Source organism: Haematobia irritans, chromosome 1 (assembly GCF_050003625.1).
Source record: "Haematobia irritans isolate KBUSLIRL chromosome 1, ASM5000362v1, whole genome shotgun sequence".
Taxonomy (NCBI): Eukaryota; Metazoa; Arthropoda; class Insecta; order Diptera; family Muscidae; genus Haematobia; species Haematobia irritans.
The window spans coordinates 221,114,685-221,139,080 of NC_134397.1; the positions used below are offsets into that span (position 1 = coordinate 221,114,685).

A 24,396-nucleotide genomic window follows, 5' to 3' on the forward strand; every position below is an offset into this window, starting at 1 on the left:
TTCAAAGTTGTTTTTTATAGAAAATTTTGTCAAAATGTTATTTCTATCAAAAATTTTATTTTTGATATTTCTATAGCAAATTTTGTCAAAATTTTATTTATATAAAACATTATTCAAAATTTTATTACTATAGAAATATTTTTTTCTATAGAAAATTTAGTCAAAATTTTATTTCTATAGAAAATTGAGCCAACATTTTGTTTCTATAGAATATTTTGCAAAATTTTATTTCTATAGAAAATTTTGCAAAATTTTATAGTAATAGATTTTTTTATTAGAAAATTTGGTCAAAATTTTATTTCTATAGAAAATTTTGCCAAAATTTTATAGTAATAGATTTTTTTATTTTTTTTTTATATTTTTTTATATTTTTACTCACTGCTATAAAAAATGTATTCAAAATTTTATTACTATAGAAATATTTTTTTCTATATAAAATTTAGTCAAAATTTTATTTCTATGGAAAATTTAGTCAAAATTTTGTTTCTATAGAATATTTTGCAAAATTTTGTTTGCTACACATTTTTTTAATTGTATTTCTATTGATAATTTTTTCAAACTTTTATTTCTATAAAAAAATTTACAAAATTTTATTTCTATAAAAATTTTATTTCTATATATTTGGCCAAAATTTGATTTCTATAGAAAATTTTGCCAAAATTTTATTTCTATAGAAAATTTAGTCAAAATTTTGTTTCTGTAGAAAATTTTGCAAAATTTTATTTCTATAGAAAATTTTGCCAAAATTTTATAGTAATAGATTTTTTTATTAGAAATTTTGGTCAAAATTTTATTTCTATAGAAAATTTTATCAAAATTTTATTTCTATAGAAAATTTAGTCAATATTTTGTTTCTGTAGAATATTTTGCAGAATTTTATTTACTACACAAAAAATTTTCTAAAATTTTATTTTTATTGATATTTTTTTCAAAATTTTATTTCTATAAGAAAAAATTGTCAAATTTTATTTCTATAGCAAATTTTCTCAATTTTTTTTTCCTTACTGATACTCACTGCTATAAAAAATGTATTCAAAATTTTATTACTATAGAAATATTTTTTTCTATATAAAATTTAGTCAAAATTTTATTTCTATGGAAAATTTAGTCAAAATTTTGTTTCTATAGAATATTTTGCAAAATTTTGTTTGCTACACATTTTTTTTAATTGTATTTCTATTGATAATTTTTTCAAACTTTTATTTCTATAAAAAATTTTGCAAAATTTTATTTCTATAAAAATTTTATTCAAAATTTTATTTCTATATATTTGGCCAAAATTTGATTTCTATAGAAAATTTTGCCAAAATTTTATTACTATAGAAAATTTAGTCAAAATTTTGTTTCTGTAGAAAATTTTGCAAAATTTTATTTCTATATAAAATTTTGCAAAATTTTATTTACTAGACAAAATTTTTTCTAAAATTGTATGCTCACTGATACTCACTGCTAAGTCGAAAACTTGTAGAAATTACTCAAATTTTAAAACTTTTCAATGAATGAATCATAAATGCATTTTTGCGAAATTGTCTAAATAATTATAAATATTTCCCAAATATTGCCCGAGATTTTGTAGAAGTCTGATTTGAGATTTTATCAAAATGTAGATCTAAATACAAAGTTGTGCAGAGTATATTATAATCGGCCCACCCGACTTTAGAGTTTCCTTGCATTTTTATTTTTTGTTAAAATTGTGTTACGTCCCATAACGTTACTTTTAAATTTTAAGTACATAGATTTTGTAGAAGTATATACAATTTTGTCTAAATCGATTCAGATTCAAATTCATGCATATGGGAATATAAACTCGCAACAAATTTAAAGGATTTGAGATAGTATCAATAATTTTGGTCCACATATACATATACTGTTGGTATCTTCTCATATTATGATGGGTATTTATATCATTATTTTATTTATTAAACATTGCCCTAAATTTGAAATATAGACTTCAATTGGCATCTAATGTGAAATTAAGACCTTTTTTTGCACACATAAATAAATACGATACGATACTATCGATCCACTTACGGTACCCCCACAATAGAACAAATTAGTGGTATTAAAATGAGATTTCGTTATATTACCCGGAGTCGAGCTGATGAAAAATGCTGGAGTCGGAGTCGGAGTCGAGCAAAATTGGCTCGACTCCACAGCCCTGGTCGTGAGGCCAAAGATTTCATGTCCTTAAAATGTGAATACGTTTTTTGCTTAGAATTGAAGACGCATTTCTCTGATGCAGCATTTGTATGAGGTATCCAGACATTGTTGTTTTGGTGTTATATCCAGAACAGAGAATGAAGCCGCCGAGTCGCGCCGCCGATTTCAGTCGCCGCCGACGATTTTTGACCAGTCGACGCCGCCGCCGAATATATCGACTCATCTCGACTCAAATTTAGCCGCCAATTAATCAAAAATATCGATTTAAATCAGAAAAATGTATTACTAATTGTCGTATTTTATTCCAAAATTTTGAACCTTCCACCCACAATCAATCTATTTCACACTGCTATAATAACTTTGCAAAAAAATTTGCTCAGAAAATTTGAAGTCAATGTAAATTTGATTGTAAGATTGGTTGTACAACTAATCTCATTACCATTCGAATAACTTCAAATTGATTTTATAATGGATAATTGTCCACCGCCGAATGGACAAATCTATATCGGCTTAGCCGTCAAGCCGCCGCCGCCGGAGACAAAAATTTAGTGTCAGCCGCCACCGACAAAAATGGGTCGGCTTCATTCTCTGATCCAGAACATATTTATTACAGGGTGGTCAATATGTAATGCAACAAAGTAATAAGCTTTTTTAATTTTATTTTACAAAAGCTAAAAATGTCGGAAATAACATGCATTTTTATGACGCATTCTTTTCCTGCAAAATATGTGCACTTTTCGCATTTTGTTCTTTTATAAAATGTTTCGAATGTTGTTGTGAAAATGATGCCACGCAAAGGCACATTGAGGGCATTTTTAGCAATACCGAGAGTACTGCTCCATTAGAAACACTTTAGATTTGGCTACCTTTGTCACGAATAATGGCCTTCAAATGGGCAACAAAGGCATCACATGTTGCACGAATGTGGATCTTTAGTATTTGGCCCATTTTCGGCGGAACCCCTTGTTGGAATGATGGACGCTTTATTATTGTATATTTTGGTGCCAACCTCTATCCACGTCTCTGGTTTCTTCTGAGAAGAAAATGATAGGCGCTGACAGGGGAACAAAGTTGAAAAAGGAACTAGTACCTATTACAGAATGGAACTAAGAGGAGCGATCACCTAAAGGAACTATAATTCCCAGCTCTAGTCGATGATAAGTAAAAAATCGATTAATGTATAATCGATCACATTAATCAGTTGCAATATCGATTATGTGGTCGAACATAAATTATGGTGTATCCGACATCTGGGATATGTCTCCAAAAATTGGACACTGGCATTAACGTTCGAATAAACTTATAGTATAAACGGCGCATAAATGCTGGAAACTATAATGATAGCCACTTGAAGCTTTCAATTCCATTCCATGCCCTTAATACCACATACGAGTATATTGCCTTTACAGATATTGGGAAAACCGTATTCCACTACAAATGGGTGAATGTGATACATTGACCGTCATAAATAGATGCGGCTTCAACTAATGGACTATTGATGTATGCGTATTTATTTTATGTTTAACATATCTATTAAAAAATATAATTTTACATATAAATTTGTTCTTTTTAGTTTCATTGTAATACAATATTGATAAGGAAAATTTAAATTTCCACTGATCTTGTTAAATTACATAAATTCTATTGTAGCACTTTAAGCATTTCTCGGTTTGAATTGAATCCAGAATCCATTTTTAGGTTGTAACTTTACATTTTTAATATCCAACACTAGAGGAATGCATGATTTTGATGATGCTTCTAAGCGAAAATCACGTAGCAAATAGTAGAGGAATGCTTTTATCTCCAATAGAGCAAACCGATTTCCTAAACAAGAAAATATTTTGAGAATAAAACTACACATTCTGGTAACCCAATCGCACTTACCAATACAGCTACGAGGTCCCAAACCAAAGGGCAAATAGGTTCCGAAATGAATTTTCGTTTTATTCTCCTCATTGAAACGTTCAGGATCAAAAACTTCAGGATTTTCATAGTATTTGGGATCACGTTGTATGGAAATCATGGGAATACGGATCACATCACCTGCCTTAATGGTTATACGTTCCCCCGTTAACTCTGAAACATATTCATAATCCTTATTGCACTGCCTATCGGTAACTAATGTTACCGGCCATTTTCTTAAGACTTCAGATACTACCATATCCATATAACGCATTTTCTGGAGAACTTCATAACTTATAGGTTTACCTTCCAGGATCTCCTCGGTCTCATTGATTTCTTTAAAAAGTCTATTCTGAACGTCAGGATTTTCCATTAACTCATAGGCTGCAAAACTCATAACTGTCGAAGATGGCTCAAATCCGGCCAAGAAAAATAGGAAACATTGAGCCACCATCTCAACATCAGACCATTCATGAAAATGCGCTTTCGGAGTATCCGAAGGTATCATGCCCTTGGCCTCCATTAACAAATTAATCATGTCGGGACGATGTATATTGTTTTCCTTACGATACTTCATTGCATCCAAGACCAATTTCATAAAATAATCCGTGTAGGCTTTGTCGAAAACTTCGATTTTGAAATACTGCAAAGGGAGAGGTTAGTTAACACATTTACGCCCATTTTCATGAAGCTCCGTTAATGCTCCGTTAACTAACGAACTTTTAAACCGCATTATGAGCATAGCTGCCATTTTGCGTATATATTCCATATGGCAGTTAGGAACTTAACTGCAGAAAATTTTTCAGTTAAAGATAACCGGAGAGAAGATATTTGGAATTTACTTTCTGTTAACTGGCAGTTAAAGCCTAACGGAGCTACATGAAAATAGCCGTTAATCAAGAAATTAGTCGATCTAATTATTTTTTAATTAGATCGATTTTCAATTACGAAAATGATCAATCGCAGAATTAATTAGAAATACAGAATAAAAAACTGATTAATAAATTAATTGATTTCTTCGACATTTTCAATTAATTTTGTAATTGATTCAATTAAAATTGACTTTGGTCGTAAAACTTACCTCTACTAGTTTCGGTACCATAATCATAAACAACAATTTCATTTGTTGCAGTACTGAAAAGTTTAAAGCTTGTATAGCTTTTATATAAAATTCATTATCTTTGTCATGAAACGAATTCACTTCCAAGCCAAAGGCCGTTGACGCAATTATGTCATTTGTTAGACGGGTGGTGAAATCTTTAGCATCGACTTCAATACCCTCAGTATTATTTCGATTAACTTTCTGCTGTTCTTCTTTTAAATAGGACATAGCTTCTTCCATCTTCTGTAACATTAGTTGAAACATTTGACGCATTTTACTACCAGTAAAAGCCGGAGTCAGAGTACTTCTCATATCACGCCACTTATCATTCTCCATTATGATCAATGAAGAAGTCCATAAATTTTCACCAATATCAATGGGAAATTTTTTATGATTGACAAAGTGTTGAAAATCCTTGACAGTTATATGTTTTATCAATTCAGGGTCACGAATCATTAGTACCGGATCGCGATTATCAAAGGTACCGTAAACGCTGAAATGGGGAAAAAAAGAAATATTAATAGTTGTACAACAAATCCCATATGAGAATATTTTTAGTGTATATTTAGCAATATTAGTATGATACAGTTTTAAGGAAAGAACTAGATTTAGAACTAGATTAGGTCCAATTTTTCGACTTGAAAAATTTAAATTTTGACTGTTTTTATACCAACCACCATAGAATGGTGACGGGGGTATAAGTTTGTCATTCCGTTTGTAACACATCGAAATATCGATTTCCGACTATATAAAGTATATATATTCTTGATCAGGGACAAATTCTAAGACGATATAAGCATGTCCGTCTGTCTGTCTGTTGTAATCACGCTACAGACTTCAATAATGGCGCTATCGTCCTGAAATTTGGCACAGATTCGTCTTTTGTTTGCAGGCAGGTCAAGTTCGAATATGGGCTATATCGGCCCAAGTTTTGATACAGTCCCCATATAAACCGACCTCCCGATTTGGAGTCTTGGGCTTATAAAAACCGTAGTTATACCCACCACCATAGAATGGTGACGGGGGTATAATAACTTTGTCATTCCGTTTGTAACACATCGAAATATCGATTTCCGACTACAAAAGTATATATATTCTTGATCAGGGAGAAATTCAAAGACGATATAACGATGTCCGTCTGTCCGTTGTAATCACGCTATAGTCTTCAATAATGAAGCAATCGTGCTGAAATTTTGCACAAACGTCTTTGTGCAGGCAGGTCAAGTTCGAAGATGGGCTATATCGGTCCAGGTTTTGATATAGTCCCCATATAAACCGACCTCCCGATTTGGGGTCTTGGGCTTATAGAAATCGTAGTTTTTATCCAATTTGCCTGAAATTTAAAATCTAGAGATATTTTATGACCATAAAGAGGTGTGCCAAAAATGGTGAGTATCGGTCCATGTTTTGGTATAGCCCCCATATAGACCGATCTCCCGATTTTATTTCTTGGGCTTATAGAAACCGCAGTTTTTATTCAATTTACCTGAAATTGGAAATCTAGAGGTATTGTAGGACCATAAATTCGTGTGCCAAAAATGGTGAGTATCGGTCCATGTTTTGGTATAGCCCCCACATAGACCGATCTCCCGATTTTACTTTTTGGGCTTCTAGAATCCGTAGCTTTTACCCAATTTTCCTGAAATTGGAAATCTAGAGGTATTGTAGGACCACAAATACGTGTGTCAAAAATTTTGAGTATCGGTCCATATTTTGGTATAGCCCCCATATAGACCGATCTCCCGATTTTACTTCTTGGGCTTCTAGAAACCGCAGTTTTATTCAATTTACCTGAAATTGGAAATCTAGAGGTATTGTAGGACCATAAATGCGTGTGCCAAAAATGGTGAGTATCGGTCCATGTTTTGGTATAGCCCCCATATAGACCGATCTCCCGATTTTATTTCTTGGGCTTCTAGAATCCGTAGTTTTTACCCAATTTTCCTGAAATTGGAAATCTAGAGGTATTCTAGGAAATTAAAGAGATTTGTCAAAAATGGTGATTATCGGACCATGTGTTGATATAGCCCCCATATAAACCAATCTCGCGATTTTACTTCTTGGGCTTCTAGAATCCGTAGTTTTTACCCAATTTTCCTGAAATTGGAAATCTAGAGGTATTCTAGGAAAGTAAAGAGATTTGCCAAAAATGGTGATAATCGGACCATGTGTTGATATAGCCCCCATATAAATCGATCTTCCGATTTTACTTCTTGGGCTTCTAGAATCCGTAGTTTTTATCCAATTTGCCTGAAATTGGAAATCTAGAGGTATTGTAGGACCATAAGGAGGTGTGCCGAATACATTGTGTATCGGTAAAGTTTTTGATATAGCCCCCTTATAAAACGGCCCTCCGATTTGGAGTCTAGATTCTAGAACTACAATTAGAACTCCCGATTTAACTCCTAGGGTTTCTAGAAATTGTAGTTTTTATCCGATTTGCCACAAATTGAAAATATACTGGCATTTTAGACCCATAACAAAGTGTATATGATTTAGTTTTATCGGTCCATTTGGTAAGGCCTCCAGATAGACCGATTTCACTCATTGAAACTGAATGCAAAATTTCCAGATTTTTCAGATAATTGGGATGAAAATCTACAGATTTTAGATTTCAAATCAACGCGTTATTTCATCATTTTCTTGCACACTTAGGTTAGGTTAGGTGGCAGCCCGATGTATCAGGCTCACTTAGACTATTCAGTCCATTGTGATACCACATTGGTGAACTTCTCTCCTATCACTGAGTGCTGCCCGATTCAATGGCAAGGGACCTCCTTTCTTTATAGCCGAGTTCGAATGGCGTTTCACATTGCAGTGAAACCACTTAGAGAAGCTTTGAAACCATCAGAAATGTCACCAGCATTACTGAGGTGGGATAATCCACCGCTGAAAAACTTTTTGGTGTTCGGTCGAAGCAGGAATCGAACCCACGACCTTGTGTATGCAAGGCGGGCATGCTAACCATTGCACCACGGTGGCTCCCTTCTTGCACACTTACAAGAGATGTTTATGATTCCACTAAAATTCAAACAAAAAATGGTTCTTATAAATTCAAAATCTAATCTAGTCTTCATAGGTAAAATCTTAACATTTATCTGTTGGAAGCGTACTGGTTGAACTGATTTGCTTGGGAAAATATCTGTCATCAAACCCCCCTGAAATTTTCAAAGGAAATTATTATATTTGATTCATGGTGGTGGGTATTTAAGATTCGGCCAGGCCGAATTTACTACTGTATATACTTGTTATATATCTCTCTGCAATTTTTATTCTACTTCTTGAGTGACTCTAGCATGCGTTTTCTCAAAATTATATTTCTATTGAAAATTTGGTCACAATATTAGTTGTATAGAAAATTTTGTCAAAATTGTATTTCTATATAAAATTTTGTCAAAATTTTATTTTTATACCTCATTCACATTACACCTCCAAAATCCATTTTAGCTAGATTTCAACTGTCATTTGCCTTATAAAAAATGGATTTCAAATCTACTTTTAGTAGATTTCGAGACTAATGTGAATGAGGTATTATAGAAATTTTTTTTCTATAGAAAAATTTTTTCAAAAGTTAATTTCCATAGAAATTTTTGTTAAAATTTTAGAAATAGAAAATTTTGTCAAAAATTTTATTTCTATATATAATTATGAAAAAAAAAAAACGGAAGGAAAGCAGTCACATTTTCCGCAATTTTTTAAAATCCATTTCACTAACATAGGTTTTAAATTGCTGAAACAAACCAAAAATATTCTAAGGGCGATCGTAACGGAAGAGAAACAAATTATTAAGAATATATCTTATGGTTGCTCAAAAATCAATGTAAGGTAATCTAAAAATTTGCTTATCAAATTTAGGCGCCCTTCAGAATAGTAGAGGACGAATGAAGCATCAGAATATAAAATCAAACACCGACTGCTGCAAACTCTTCTCTATAAGTGTCTGTATACACTCATAGAAAAGAGTTTGCAGCAGTCGGAAATTATATAAAAAAATTCAAAATTTATTTTTTTTTATATAATTTCCTTTTTTTGTATTCGATACAGCCTATTATCAAATCTTTATACTAAATAATGAGCAATAAATTTATATAAAATTTTTTAAAATATTCATACATATTTTTCTACAAATGACCGGATAATAATTTATTACGTCTGATTAAAATATTTTCAGTACATATTCAATACATTATTTGAAATACCCAAAAAAATTTTCATTAATTTTTCTATGACAAATTATATACATAATTTCACAATACTGCATATAACTTACATGCCATCATGACGACTATAAACTTCACAAAAGACTTGGACAATTGATTTTTTTCTCAGGTAAATTTCTTTACCACTGCCAAAGAAAAAGGCCGGCTTGTCATACGGTACATGACGTTTTTCGAAGAAGTCGTTGTTCTTAACGACCCATCGATATAAAAATATTATCGCTATAATTATAAGAATCAACAATTCCCATAACATATTGTCTACACTTATTCCGTAAATACCAGATAAGGCAATGTTGTTATTGAATGAAGATACGAATAGAACTGAATCATGGATAACAAACCACCCAGAACTGATTATTTAAAGTTTGGCAATCGTTTGCTTGTTTTCAACAGATTGAGAGTGAAGTCATTTGCAAAACAAACATCTCTTTTTGGAGAGGTAAACAATCATAGAAATGCTAGAATTAGTCGAATTAGAAATACGCTTCGATTCGAACAAGAATATTTAATATAGTAGTCACATAAAGAAAATCAGTTTTGGTCTGCAAAAAAATGTGCCTACCCACAATTTAGATTTTAGTTTCCATAAAATGTATACAAATCGACTCAGGAGGTGATTCCTGAGAAATGGTGTCCGTCCGTCAGCCTATACACTTGTTGTTCGCATGATTCCACTCGCAATTGTTTATTTTTAATGACATTTAGTAGAGGTGATTTTTTTGGGCACAAGAACAAAAGCGATTGAATTTGGAAAAACAATCGGATCAAATTTGGATATAGCCCCCATATATAGTATTTTATAGTATGCATCGAAATCGGTTCAAATTTAGATATAGCTCCAATATATATATGTATGTATCGCCCGATTTTCCCGAATTCGATCATAAAACCTTTTTTTAAACTGATCTTACTCAAAATTGCACACAATGTAATCTTCTTGAGTGTAAACTAAACCTGCAAAATATTATCCAAATCGGTTTAGATTTAGATATAGGTCCACATATATGTATCGCCCGATTTGCCGAAATTTGGTCATAATACCCTTATTTATTAACTGATCTTACTCAAAATTGCCTCAATGTAATCTTCTTGAGTATAAACTAAGCCTGCAAAATATTACCCAAATCGGTTCAAGTTTAGATATAACTCCAATATATATGCATCGCCCGATTTGCCGAAATTTTGCCATAATACCTTTGTTTATTAACCGGTCTTACTCAAATTCAGATTTAGATATAGCTCTTACATATACCTATATATTAGCCGATTTTCACAAATTTGGCTTATTACCCTCATTGATCGATCGATTTCCTCCTTTTTTTAATAATGGACTCAATTTTAGTGGTATACTAATTCTGGTATTCCAAATTATCCATAAACCTTTCGTTTTAACCAAACTTATTAAAATTTAGCACAGGGTAATACTGTGTAACACCCACGGTTGCCACTCTTGCCAAATATAATCTACCAAAAATTTAAGAAAATTTTACCAAAAATCTACCAAATTTAAAAATATTTATTTAGAAGTTTTTGGTCATATTTTTGCCAAATTTTTATTTCTGTAGACAATTTTTTCAAAATTGTATTTTTACTGAAAATTTTGCCAAAATTACATTTTTACTGGAAATTCTGCCAAAATTTTTATTTCTATAGAAAATTTTGTCAACATTTTATTTCTATAGAAAATTTGCCAAAATTTTATTTCTATAGAAAATTTTGCCAAAATTTTATTTCTATAGAAAATTTTGCCAAAATTTTATTTCTATAGAAAATTTTGCCCTCATTAATTGCCAAAATTTTATTTTTATAGAAAATTATACCTAAAATTTTATTTCTATAGAAAATTTTGCCAAAATTTTATTTCTATAAAAAATGTTGCCCTCATTAATTGCCAAAATTTTATTTTTATAGAAAATTTTGCCCAAAATTTTATTTCTATACAAAATTTTGCCAAAATTGTATTTCTATAGAAAATTTTGCCAAAATTTTATTTCTATAGAAAATTTTGCTTATTTTTTTGTCTATAAAAATTTTGCCAAATTTTTTTTCTATAGAAAATTTTGCCCTCATTAATTGCCAAAATTTTATTTTTATAGAAAATTTTACCAAAATTTTATTTATTTCTATAGAAAATTTTGCTTATTTTTTTTTGTCTATAAAAATTTTGCCAAAATTTTATTTCTATAGAAAATTTTGCCCTCATTAATTTCCCAAATTTTGGTTTTATAGAAAATTTTACACAAAATTTTATTTCTATAGAAAATTTTGCCAAAATTTTATTTCTATAGAAAATTTTGCCAAAATTTTATTTCTATAGAAAATTTTGCCAAAATTTTATTTCTATAGAAAATTTTGGCTAAATTTTATTTCTATAGAAAATGTTGCCTATTTTTTGTCTATAAAAATTTTGCCAAAATTTTATTTCATATTTGTTGTTTTGATCTCAGCTTAAAAACCATTGCGTTGACTAAACTACAAGAGTAGCTTAACCAACAGAGGAAAAGAATTTATTTGGGCAAAGCCCTATAGACTGCAAGATGGTTCAAATGGCTCAGAATTACCACATTCCTCATCAGCATCCTCTACTTGCAGCAAAACTATCAACCAATTATCAGAATAAATTCGGACAGTTCACTAAACCCAGAGTGAACCACACTGGAACCTTCCGAAAAAAGGTTTGTGATAGCCGGCTTTTGCCGAAATAGATCCGTACAAAAAAATTATTTCTATAGAAAATTTTGGCAAAATTGTATTTCTTTAGAAAATTTTGCCAAATTTTTATTTCTATAGAAAATTTTGCCAAAATTTTATTTTATTAGAAAATGTTGCCAAATTTTTATTTCTATAGAAAATTTTGTCAAGATTGTATTTGTATATATAAAATTTCGCCAATTTTTTTTGTCTCTAAAAAAATTTTTCAAAATTTTATTTCTGTAGACAATTTTGTCAAAATTTTATTTCTATAGAAAATTTTGCCAAAATTTTATTTCTATAGAAAATTTTTCCAAAATTTTATTTCTATAGAAAATTTTTCCAAAATTTTATTTCTATAGAAAATTTTGCAAAAATTTTATTTCTATAGACAATTTTGCAAAAATTTTATTTCTATAGACAATTTTGCAAAAATTTTATTTCTATAGAAAATTTTGCCAATATTTTATTTCTATAGAAAATTTTGCCAAAATTTTATTTCTATAGAAAATTTTGCCAATATTTTATTTCTATAGAAAATTTTGCCAAAATTTTATTTCTTTAGAAAATTTTGCCAAAATTTTATTTCTACACCCAAAGAAATTTGTTAGTAGGGACAGCAGAAAAGTCTGCTAAAACAGCAGAAAGTCTGCTGAAAAAGGGACAGCAGTCATTGTTTGCTGAAATAGCAAACATTTCCTGCTACTTTTGAAGCTCGATTATTTTGGCTAAAACAAATAAAAATGTCAACTTAGGAGCTACCCTAACATAATTAACACAATATTTTATGAATATCTATAGTATTTGACCAAAAATCTGAATATTTATCGAATTGAGGCATACTTTTGGTTCTTAAATAGGCTTTGGGGAAAATTTTATAACCTAAAAATTTTATAAATTGTTGTTCATTACGCCCTGAAGTACAAAAATATAACAGCAGACATCGACTGCTGTTTTTAGCAGACTATTTTCTATGAGTGTATAGAAAAATTGAAGTACCTCTTAGTTGGAGAAGAATACTTTGTAAAATCTACCAAAACATCGAGAATTCTACCAATCTAACAAACAGTATCATACCAACTGTTGCAACCGAGATATTTTCTTTTGGAAAATCTTCCATCAAAAGTTTTCTTCTAACTAATTACTGAAAATCCGCAAAAAAACATCTTTCTGTATCGGTAATGAATATAGCGACCCTATAGCCGCCACGGCCTTTCCCCTGCTACCAAAATATCCTGGCCGTTATTCGTCAAATTTTGCCAAAATTTTATTTCTATAGAAAATTTTATTCCTATAGAAAATTTCGCCAAAATTTTATTTCGATAAAAGATTGAAGTACCTCTTAGTTGGAAAAGAATACTTTGCAAAATCTACCAAAACATCGAGAATTCTACCAATCTACCTAACAGTATCATACTAACTGTTGCAACCGAGGTATTTTCTTTTGGAAATTCTTCCATCAAAAGTTTTCTTCTAACTAATTACTGAAAATCCATAAAAAAAACATATTTCTGTATTCTGTATTGAATATAGCGACTCTCTAGCCGCCACGGCCCTTCCCCTGATACCAAAATCTCCTGGCCGTTATTCTGTTTTAAGCAATCTTTCAAATTTTTTTTAGAAAAAAACACTTTTCTGAATATAGCGACCATCTAGTTAGCAAGTACTCGTCACGGCGCTTCCCCTGATACGAAAATATCCGCTGCTTATAACCAAACCATATATATATGAGCAGTTTTAAAATTTTATAATTTTTCATATCAAAAACATTTGTATGAACAATTTTCATAAAAATTCTTATGAAATTTTTTTTATATCGAAAACTTCTGTTTGGAAAATTTTCCATCAAAAAATTAAAAAATTTTATCGTTACACAGAAAAAATTTCACCAAAATATTTCCAATTAAAAAGTTGATTGAAGTTGAAAATTTTTTCAATTAATATATTAATTGGTACAATTAACTTTTTAATCAACATAGAAACATTAAGCTAATTATGTCAATGATTAAACATTGCAAAATTTTTAATTAAAAAATTAATTGATACAATTAACTTTTGAATCAAACTCGAAAGATTAAGTCACTTAAAAAAAGTGATCGACATTTTTTTAATTTCCAATTAAAACTGTGATTGATACTATCATTTTCGTGATTGAAGACATTTCAATTAAAAAATTAATTGGATCAATTAATTTCGTGATTGAATCAGAACAAAATTTTTTTGTGTGTAGAAGAACATTTCTTTAGAAAAATTTTGGAATCGAAAAAATTCTCATATTATTTTATATTATTTTCGGTAGCACATAATAGTATGCAAATGTTCGCTCCTTTTGCAAATTTTTTTTAGTCAAAGAAACCTGCGTGCGTTTACTGTATGACAAACGAACTATTACATTACTCCGAGATGTTTCCGACCATAAAATATGTAACCGATGCAATACTCAAGTATATAACGATCAGCCAACATCCAAAATGTTTCGTATAAAGTAAAACTGTTCGCTCTTTTTCGTCAGTTTTTGTGTACGCACTAAAAAAAATCATGTGCATATTAAATAGCGATTCCCCATTTAGTCCAAATGTACCTAAAACCTTTTTTTCTTTTGTTTTATACGTTATCGTATAATCATTTATTGCGTATTCATAACAACTGCATATAAACCATAATCTAATAGCTTTTTCTCTTTCACACAATCCAATAACCATTGTTTACTCAAATGATGACAAGTTCGGCAATATTTCAATCTACACTCGTCTAAATTCAAATTAGGGTTACATGTCTCATGAATCACCAAGTTTGCCAATTTACCATTGGTGGTCAATGTACCACTATGCGATTCTACAATGTTTTTAAGTTCTGTCAAATTATTAATATTATCGAAATAAATATTAAAATCTTTGAACAATTTACTTTTCTTAATGGGACTTTGTAAATTAGCTTTGGCTTTTGATGATGTCGAAGGAGTTGGTTCCTCCTCTTTGAGTTCTGTTTTTATTTCCTTCTTAATAACAAAATCATGCATTGTTCGTATTTTTCTTCCTTCATCTTTGCTATTGAAATTTTTACCTTCATTTTCCACTTTAATTTTTTTGTTTTCCACAAAAAGTTTTTCTTCTTCAGGGGGATTTTGGGATTTTCTCTTCTTGTTACTGCCACTATCGCTAGGTGTTGTAATTTTCTTTTCCTTTTTAATATTGGTAACCGGACTTTCTTCTGTTTCGCTTTTAATTTCCTTTTTGGGTGTAATCACACCTTGTAGATTCAACTTACTATTGATTTGTAGTTTATCTTCATCCTCATCATCGCATCCTTTTATTAGTAGATCAACATTAACATTATTTTTGGAAGCCTCATACATATTTTCTAAATGTTCCAAATCGGTGGCTTCTTTGGTAGATTTATCATCACGCAGACGTGTGATTCGAGGAAATCGTATCGATATTCCCGATGCTGTATGTTCCCCAGATTTAGTATACTCGGCACCAGTTATTTCCCAAACCGGCATTACTTTGGGATCTTTAGCCACAAAGTCTGGAATTAAGGGTTTATTACACAGAAACCAAGTGGGCAAACGATTGGCATCAGATCTCTCCATAAGTTTCATTAGATGATCATGCATTTGCAATCGAGTATTATCATCCAAACCAGTGTGGACTTTGGTAACAGTTTTCCACAAACGATCCCTCCGATCATAACAACCCATTAGAAATATACTTAGAACGCCACCTTTTTTCCCTGAACCATATGAAGCTCCAAGAACGACTAAATCGGCAGTATCTGCCATTTGCCCCCCAAAGAGGTAATCTTTTTTCACTTTTAACCAACCTCTTTTGCCAGGTTGGTATGTGCCATTGGGATCCTTTAAGACTACACCTTCCAGATGAGCCTTCAATACTTTGGCTGTCATTAAAGCTAGTTCATTTTTAGTTTTCAAAAAATAAGATTCCGATAACTGAACGTAGTTTTTAATAGGATTTATGTTATCCTCTAGAATTTTCCTTCGTTGTTTACAAGATCTAAAAGTGAGGAATAAAGGTTAATGTTAATATTTCTGTAATTTATCTTAGTTACAAATACATACACATTTGTTAAATCTTCTCCCTTAAAGAGAATACAATCGAAAACGAATAGGCAAACTTCAGCATGGGGATATTCTTTCTTCTTATGGGCACCCAAAGAACCAAAAGGTAAAAGTTCTCCCGTCTTGGTATCGACTAAAATTATCTCTGAATCTAAAATCATATCGCCAGCACCGGGAAAAGCCTTAAAATTATATCGATAGAAATAATCATCAGTTATAATAGATTCTGTTTTTACCTTTGGTATAAATTCCTTAAAACGTTTAACTTTGTGCTCCATTACTGGTTTTAAATTACGGCTAAAAAATCTGTAAATATATTTTTAATTTGATGTTATCTTAATGTCTTCTATTTCATAATTTCCTGCATACTTAAATTCATTCCCCTGCTTGTGTATTTGGACCCTTTCGCCATCATATTTAATTTCACTGAATAACCCCATAGGACTCTTTCGAAACGCTTCCTCCACAGAATTACAAGCATTGGCCAACATAGGTGAAATAGGTGTCATCACTTGAACATTACCTGCTTTTGCTCCCTAAAATTAATCCCTAAAAAATAAACTTTTTTTTATTTTTTAAGAAATCATTATACCTTTTTGCCTTTGGCTTTATCTGCCATTGGCATAAGATCTTTGGTGGGTTCTCCTTTCTTAAAGGAAAATTGTTTTACAACTGCCGCTAAGTCTCGTGTTGCTTGATAAGACGAATAAGCCATGGGTCCAAAAGCTGCCAAAACATGACTGGCTTTTGCATTCATTCGCAAGTCCTGTTTGATTATGCGTATAATCTGGAAATAGAATTTATTTGTTTATTGTAGCATAGCAGCAGCATATGCGAAGGTCGATCGATAAGAACTTAATCTACAAAAAGAAAGAAAATTTTGGAAATGTGGCTGTTTTTTTTTCACTCGATAGAGGTACTTGGTTAAGCGATGTTCTTTAACCCGTATGAAAAGTACATATTACCATGACCTGATCTGTTCAAACGAATTTGACAGTGTCAAAGCAAGAACATACGGTCAATTCAACAAATTTAAAAATGATTTGGTGAAAGCTATGGGTCAATATGTTGCCATTGTGAAGAGGACGCCAAAGTCTTTTTTCAGAATGAACCCATCTTGCCAACAGCTTTCTCAAGCCCAAGATTTTAGAGCTCGACCGAAGCGGAGTTTTGTAGCTGAAGGCGAGAAAGGCAAACTTGGCTGATTATCAATTTTTTTGTGGAAATCTAAAACCGATTCTTCGGTGGAGCTCTACAACGTTTTTTGCAGGATACCTACCACACACACCTTCAATCGATAGTCTGCCAATCACGGTTGCCACTCGAGCCAAACATAATCTAACAAAATTTGGAGAAAATTTTACCAAACACCTGCCAAATAAAAAATTCTTATCTAAAAAAAATTTTCTATAGAAAATTTTGTTAAAATTTTATTTCTATAGAAAATTTTGTCAAAATTTTATTTCTATAGAAAATTTTGTCAAAATTTTATTTCTATAGAAAATTTTGTCAAAATTTTATTTCTATAGAAAATTTTGTCAACATTTTATTTCTATAGAAAATTTTGTCAAAATTTTATTTCTATAGAAAATTTTGTCAAAATTTTATTTCTATAGAATATTTTCTCAAAATTTTATTTCTATAGAAAACTTTGTCAAAATTTTATTTCTATATAAAATTTTGTGAAAATTTTATTTCTATAGAAAACTTTGTCGAAATTTTATTTCTATAGAAAATTTTGTGAAAATATTATTTCTATAGAAAATTTTGTGAAAATTTTATTTTTATAGAAAATTTTGACAAAATTTTATTTCTATGGAAAATTTTGTGAAAATTTTATTTCTATCGAAAATTTTATTTCTATAGAAAATTTTGTCAAAATTTTATTTTCATAGAAAATTTTGTCAAAATTTTATTTCTGTAGAAAATTTTGTCAAAATTTTATTTCTATAGAAAATTTTGTCAAAATTTTATTTCTATAGAAAATTTTGTCAAAATTTTATTTCTATAGAAAATTTTGTCAAAATGTTATTTCTATAGAAAAGATTGTCAAAATTTTATTTCTACAGAAAAGATTGTCAAAATTTTATTTCTATAGAAAATTTTGTCAAATTTTATTTCTTTCGAAAATTTTGTCAAAATTTTACTTCTACAGAAAATTTTGTCAAAATGTTATTTCTATAGAAAAAATTGTCAAAAATTTTTTTTCTACAGAAAAGATAGTCAATATTTTTTCTATAGAAAATTTTGTCAAAATCTAGGAAGATCCTGCTGCATGCATGGACTACCAGGAAATTTAAGGATGGATATGGGTGCCCTCTTAGCAGGTGACATTCACGACGATACTTTACGTGTGATTCTTGCTGGAACCAACTCAGCTGATTTCAATCTCTAAATGGAACAAGGTGTTCCAGACGGTGGGTCACGCTTTGGTCATCGCGAAAGAAGTCGACAGAAATTGGAACTAATATTGAAGAATATGTCTTTTAGGTTAGCATCTCTTGCGCCGAAGTGAATCTAGAAACATGATTCCTTATCCCACAGCAAAAATATTTTTTGAACTGGGAGACAATGAGAATTTGGCATGGTCAAACTTAAATGTTTTGTTACATCGTTTCGTGCGATATAGAGGATTTTGTCCGGCCACTACGGCGTATATTCAAGTTAGATGTGTGTTGTCTCCTATGAGAAGACTTTTACATAAAACAGAAGAATTCACCAGAATGTAAACCAAATGATTCACAGCAACTATTAACACAAGTCAATGGAAATATGTAAATGAAGTTATGGCTTTGTATTGTGGAACCATTTTACCCAAACGCTAATCGGTGTAGATCGGTCGAAAATTGATACTGAAAATCTATATTGGCACATTGTGAATTACCGTTTTCAAGTCACTTGATGTTGTTCTTTTACATAACTGTTGTAAAAGTTCAGTCTGTTCATCCTCTTTGGTACGTTGTTCGAGTTTCTTCAGAAATTCATCAACATCTTGCAAATAAAGCGTACTATCTTTCTGAGGTTTCAATTTAATGGAGGCTTCAAAGAATTTTCGAAGGGTCTCTGAAACATCTCCCTCTGTAAGATAAAAGAAAGTATACATGTTTATTAGCTAGGATATCACTACACTGAAAATGCAAAATCTGTACCCTGCTCCAAATCCAAATGCATTTTCTGTACATCACAATTAAAGAGGCGAGAGAATAGCTTCAACATTTGCTTATTTTGTAAATTATAGACAGCTTGCGAATCAGATGGTATTAACATTCGAATCCAGAGCAATGTATCACCCTGGAATTCCCTCTTATTACAGCCTTTCCTAAGAAAATCCTTAAGAATTTGGGCTTTGTTGTTATAACTCCGTTCTGCAGCAATTTCATCACAAATTCGGGTGAATGTAAAAAGCCGGTTATCTTCAACACAATGGGACATATTCTTTGTTGATTTAACAAAGCGATGCAAAGATATGATACGAAAAACTTTGTACTTATTAAATAACATACAAACAAATAAAACAATAATAATAGTTTACAAAATATTTTAAACAACAATTCCAATATGAGTTGATTGTTTGAGAAGTAAATCATCTAGCGGCTGTTTTAAACAGCTGTCAATTTGAAAAGCACAGTCAGGGTTGCCAAGAATACTTGCATTTAATGCTAATTAAAACTTAAGGTAGGTTTCCACGGTTGGTGCACCAAAGTAGCTGTTAATGCTATGTGCCCACTGACTCGTCTCTTCATTCGTTTTTCCAAAACATTTCACCGTTCACACCGAGTTGAGATGTTTCAGTTTGACGGTTGTCATGGACCCTGCCAACATTTTTTGAATTTGGGGGCGCTTCTGAGAATCCCCAGTACGTCGAAAACAATCATATACGATATCAAAAACTCGTCGGAAAAGCGCCGTCACTATTGAGAAGTTGTACCACGCCAAGTTACTACAAAAAGGTTTCGCATGAGTGCAATTATTAGGTGCCTTTATAGATCAAATTAGAACGACGCCAATAAGAGACCCTCCAAACAATCAGAAAAAGCACATTTTAAGATAGTGGTAAAAGAATCATTGTGGTCGAGTAAAACACGTTTGTTTAGATATTTATTAATTTGATTAATCATTTACAAATTCTTAAAAATATAACATTTATACCACTATCACATCACATTTAACATAATTTTTTGCATTAATGATGATGTAGAGTTACAATTAGCGAGTTACATGTTGCACCGTCTATCAGCCAGTGTTTTTATTCGATGGAGGCAGCGTGTCTGTAAAATATTTGAAAAACAATCACTTTATTCCATTTGGAAAATCAAAAATTGTTCACCAATATACCTTTCACAATTTTAAGCGTAAAATCTATGTTTTCAGAACTTTATTTTCGTTTTTATTTAAATAAAATATAACAAGCTGGTTGCGCTTGGCGTTTCACAAAAAATAAAATGGCTTTTGTAAAAGTAGTGATGGCAAAATACATGTATGAAGTACATTTTGTACTTTATGATATGCTGCCCCCCATCACAGTAGGATGGTTGTAGTGACATTTACGAGTCTGTGGTAGCGATGAAGATGAAATGGAACTTTGAAATGCTGGCAGGGGAAAGTCGAAATTTCCATTTACTATAAATTCAAATATACGTACCGTTTGTTCAAATAAATAACGCGATCACAAAGGCAAAACATTTTTTAAGTTATTTTCACGTCCCTATGTTCTTCAAAGCCTTTCTTAATCGTTTTTTCTATGAAATTTATTTTAATAATTTGACATGCATTTTGAAAAGAGTATGTTCAGTTAGAGCATATTCCAAATTGGAGGCGTTTAAATTAAAAAATTAAAGTGTTTTGTAGGAAAACTTGTGTTCTGAACTTGATTTTTTGTATGGGGAAAACGACTCGTTTTGAAATGCTTATAAAGGGAAAACATTTCAAACCCCAAAACATGCTTGGTGAGATCGCCATATAAATTTGTAAATGAACGAAGTTTTAGTGTTTTGTCACATCATTTTTTTCACTAAAGGTGAGTATTAAGTTCGAGTTTAGCCGCTAAAAACGTCATTTTTAAACGATTACTTTTCTTTAATAATCCATTTTAAGGAATACAAACTTTGTGAAAATTTGCTTTGGGCTTTTCCCCATCAAGTTATAATAAAATTTGCAACAAATATGTATAATTTCATGCATTTTTCTTACTGATTTGGTTTTCACTTTAGCGATTTTAGCGGCTAAACTCGAACTTAATACTCACCTTAAAGTGAAAACTAAATCAGTAAAAAAGGCATAAAATTATACATTTTTGTTTAAGCATTATAACTTGATGGGGAATAGCCCAAAGCAAATTTTCACACAGTTTGTATTCCTCAAAATGGACTATTAAAGAAAAGTAATCGTGAAAAAATGACGATTTTAGCGGATAAAGGTGGGTATTAAGTTCGAGTTTAGCCGCTAAAATCGTCATTTTTTCACGATTACTTTTCTTTAATAATCCATTTTAAGGAATATAAACTTTGAAAATTTGCTTTGCGATATTCCCCATCAAGTTATAATGAACTCTGCGACAAATATGTATAATTTCATGACGTTTTTTATTCATTTAGTTTTCACTTTAAGGTGGGTATTAAGTTCGAGTTTTTTCACTAAAGTGAAAACTAAATCAGTAAGAAAAGGCATAAAATTATACATATTTGTTGCACATTTTATTATAACTTGATGGGGAATAGCCTAGAGCAAGTTTTCACAAAGTTTGTATTCCTTAAAAAGTATTATTAAAGAAAAGTAATCGTGAAAAAATGGCAATTTTAGCGGCTAAACTCGAACTTAATACTCACCTTTAGTGAAAATTAACGGCTAAACTCGAACTTAATACCCACCTTAAACACGAACTTAGTACCCACCTTTAAGGTGAGTACTATGTTCGTGTTTTTCACCAAAACACTAAATTAAAAGTACAAATAAATTTAGGAAGATGATTATATTTTGATCAAGTCTTGTCAAATAGTGGAAGGAAAAGATCCAAGAAATTGATTGTAAATAATTTTATATTTCTAAATTAATTAATTAAAAACGTAACCAAGAAAACAAGCTGGTTTTCAGCTTGAAAACTGAACATAGTACTCAGCTTTAGTGTGAACGTAATATTTGAACGGGATTTTCAAATAGTAAACATAACTCCGAATCGTACCAAAATTTTATTTTTGTAATATAAAATATATTTCAGATTTTTGTCCTCTGTATGTTTTGATCGATTTATATTTTTCAAATTGTTTCCGTTGCAGGTATTTTCCGTGAAACCTTCGATTCGCGACAAAATAAATCTGGTACATTTGACACAAGTTTGTTGTTCTCGACAAGTCTTCGTTTAACAAATGCCAACAATTTGGTACCTGTGTTAAACATAGGTCGTGTGGAATGTGTTTACGAATTTTATGCCTCCGATAACGATGAACGAGTTCAAATAAAATTTCTCGATTTCAATATTCCCACTGATAAGAATACATCAGAATGTAAACCAAATGATTCATTGCAACTATTAACCCAAGTCAAGGGAAAATATGAAATTATGGATCTATATTGTGGAGCCTTTTTGCCCAAACCAATTATGTCTACAGGTCGGAAATTGATACTACAATTTGTTGGTAAATATCCGAATAATCAACAAAAGCTTGCAGGATATTATGGATTCAAAGCAGAATACTCCTTTCTCACAAGTAGGAAAAATATTTTAACACAATCGCATGTATTTTTTTAACTAATTATATCTTTTCAGATTATGGAATCACAACAGGTATTCAGTTGGGCCATAATTGTAGTTTTTCCTATAATAGTACAACGAAGAAAACTGGATTCTTCACATCGCCCAATTTTCCTGGTCTATATCCCCAAAACATCAATTGTGACTATTTTTTCTATGGCGAAGTGGATGAAAAGGTTATAATACGTTTCAGTTATTTTGATGTCGAGGGTGTTGGAAGGTATGTATAATTATTTTTTGGTCCCAGGAATCTGTGTAAAATGACTCTCAATTTTTTCTTCCTTCTTCTATTTTGAAGCAGTTGCGAACATATGACAGCAAGCGATTATGTTGAATTCTCAAACTTTATTAGTACAGATAGAAAATTTCCTAAATTTTGCGGAAAACGTGAAAAATTTGAAATTCGTTCGGATGATCGTTTTTTTCGTGTCTCTTTTCACTCGAATGATCGCTTCGATCGCAGTGGTTTTCGTGCTTTCTATGAATTTGAGGGAAAATCAACACCATCGGAAAACACATCAATGCAAAGTTACATATTTGCCAAAGCATCATATACAAGAAAAACAATTAATATATATTCTATTATATTTCTAAAATACGTTTTAATTCAGTTTTGTAAAAAATGGTTTAATTTTTAAGTAATTTGTTGTAAGGAATAAATATATATGACAGTAAAGAGTAAAAGTGAGTACTATGTTCGGTTTTCCACCAAAACTTTAAACTAAAAGTGCTGAAATCATGAATGGAAAATATCTAGGATATTGATTGCATAACTTTTAATGATTGCATAACCGCCAAAAATAGTTGGTTTTTGGCTCGAAACCTGAACATAGTGCCAACCTTAAAGCGTTTATTTTGTTAATTTTATTGGAAGTTGACTTATAGGATCTACACTTAAAATCCACGTTTTTCGAGATTTGAAATTTCTTTGCCAATTTAGAAAAAAAAAAAAAACAAAAATTGTCTTCAAGAGAAGCTACATAAATCTTGTGCATCACTGATTTAATTATTTCAAAACAGTAATAGAGCTTCTTCAATAAAACTGTATGTTGTGTTCCTCTATCTCAAAGAAAAATTGATTTTGGTTCCGCTATTTCGGGTAGGAGTTGAACGGACACAATAGCGCCATTCGAGTACCCGATAATTTGTGATAATTGTCAAATTTTTTTATTGAATGTCGTTCCTTTAAAGGTAAGTACTATGTTCGGCTTTTTCACCAAAACACTAAATTAAAAGTACAAATATATTTATGAAGACGATTATATTTTGATCGAGTCTTTCCAAATAATGGATGGAAAAGATCCAAGGAATTGATTGCAAATAATTTTAAATTTCTAAATTTGTTAATTAAAAAAAGTAACCGTGAAAACAAGCTGGTTTTCAGCTTGAAAACTGAACATAGTTCTCAGCTTAAAGGTGGGTATTAAGTTCGAGTTTAGCCGCTAAAATCCTCATTTTTTTCACGATTACTTTTCTTTAGTAATCCATTTTAATG

At 30.8% G+C, this 24,396-nt stretch overlaps 2 protein-coding genes across 2 annotated transcripts in view; both read right to left on the reverse strand.

Annotated features, from left to right (window-relative positions):
* The window catches only part of LOC142219885 (uncharacterized), a 28,444-nt gene extending 18,734 nt beyond the window's left edge, over positions 1 to 9,710 (reverse strand). Inside the window, exons 1-6 of the mRNA XM_075288651.1 lie at positions 9,435 to 9,710; positions 5,144 to 5,657; positions 4,045 to 4,705; positions 3,817 to 3,984; positions 3,551 to 3,591; positions 3,072 to 3,214 (exon numbers count right to left, since the gene is read on the reverse strand). Coding sequence (XP_075144766.1) covers positions 3,072 to 3,214; positions 3,551 to 3,591; positions 3,817 to 3,984; positions 4,045 to 4,705; positions 5,144 to 5,657; positions 9,435 to 9,637 — 1,730 coding nt within the window. The 5' untranslated portion in view covers positions 9,638 to 9,710. The remainder of the gene's footprint in view (positions 1 to 3,071; positions 3,215 to 3,550; positions 3,592 to 3,816; positions 3,985 to 4,044; positions 4,706 to 5,143; positions 5,658 to 9,434) is intronic.
* A 4,930-nt stretch (positions 9,711 to 14,640) lies between these two features.
* Positions 14,641 to 19,754, reverse strand: DNAlig3 (DNA ligase 3). The gene is made up of 7 exons (XM_075292862.1): positions 19,303 to 19,754; positions 19,038 to 19,231; positions 16,746 to 16,940; positions 16,523 to 16,689; positions 16,390 to 16,459; positions 16,154 to 16,335; positions 14,641 to 16,088 (listed from the first exon to the last, which is right to left on the reverse strand). The coding sequence occupies exons 1-7, from the start codon at positions 19,652 to 19,654 to the stop codon at positions 14,702 to 14,704; spliced, it is 2,547 nt and encodes an 848-aa protein (XP_075148977.1). The 5' UTR covers positions 19,655 to 19,754; the 3' UTR covers positions 14,641 to 14,701.
* Positions 19,755 to 24,396: the final 4,642 nt, after the last annotated feature.

Excerpts from the sequence above, each read along its gene's own strand:
- DNAlig3 (XM_075292862.1), bottom strand. The coding sequence starts at position 19,654 with ATGTTATTTAATAAGTACAAAGTTTTTCGTATCATATCTTTGCATCGC. Across the intron at positions 19,232-19,302 it reads GCATTTGGATTTGGAGCAGG|AGGGAGATGTTTCAGAGACC; the intron begins GTACAGATTTTG and ends TTTATCTTACAG. Across the intron at positions 16,690-16,745 it reads ATAAAGCCAAAGGCAAAAAG|GGAGCAAAAGCAGGTAATGT; the intron begins GTATAATGATTT and ends GATTAATTTTAG.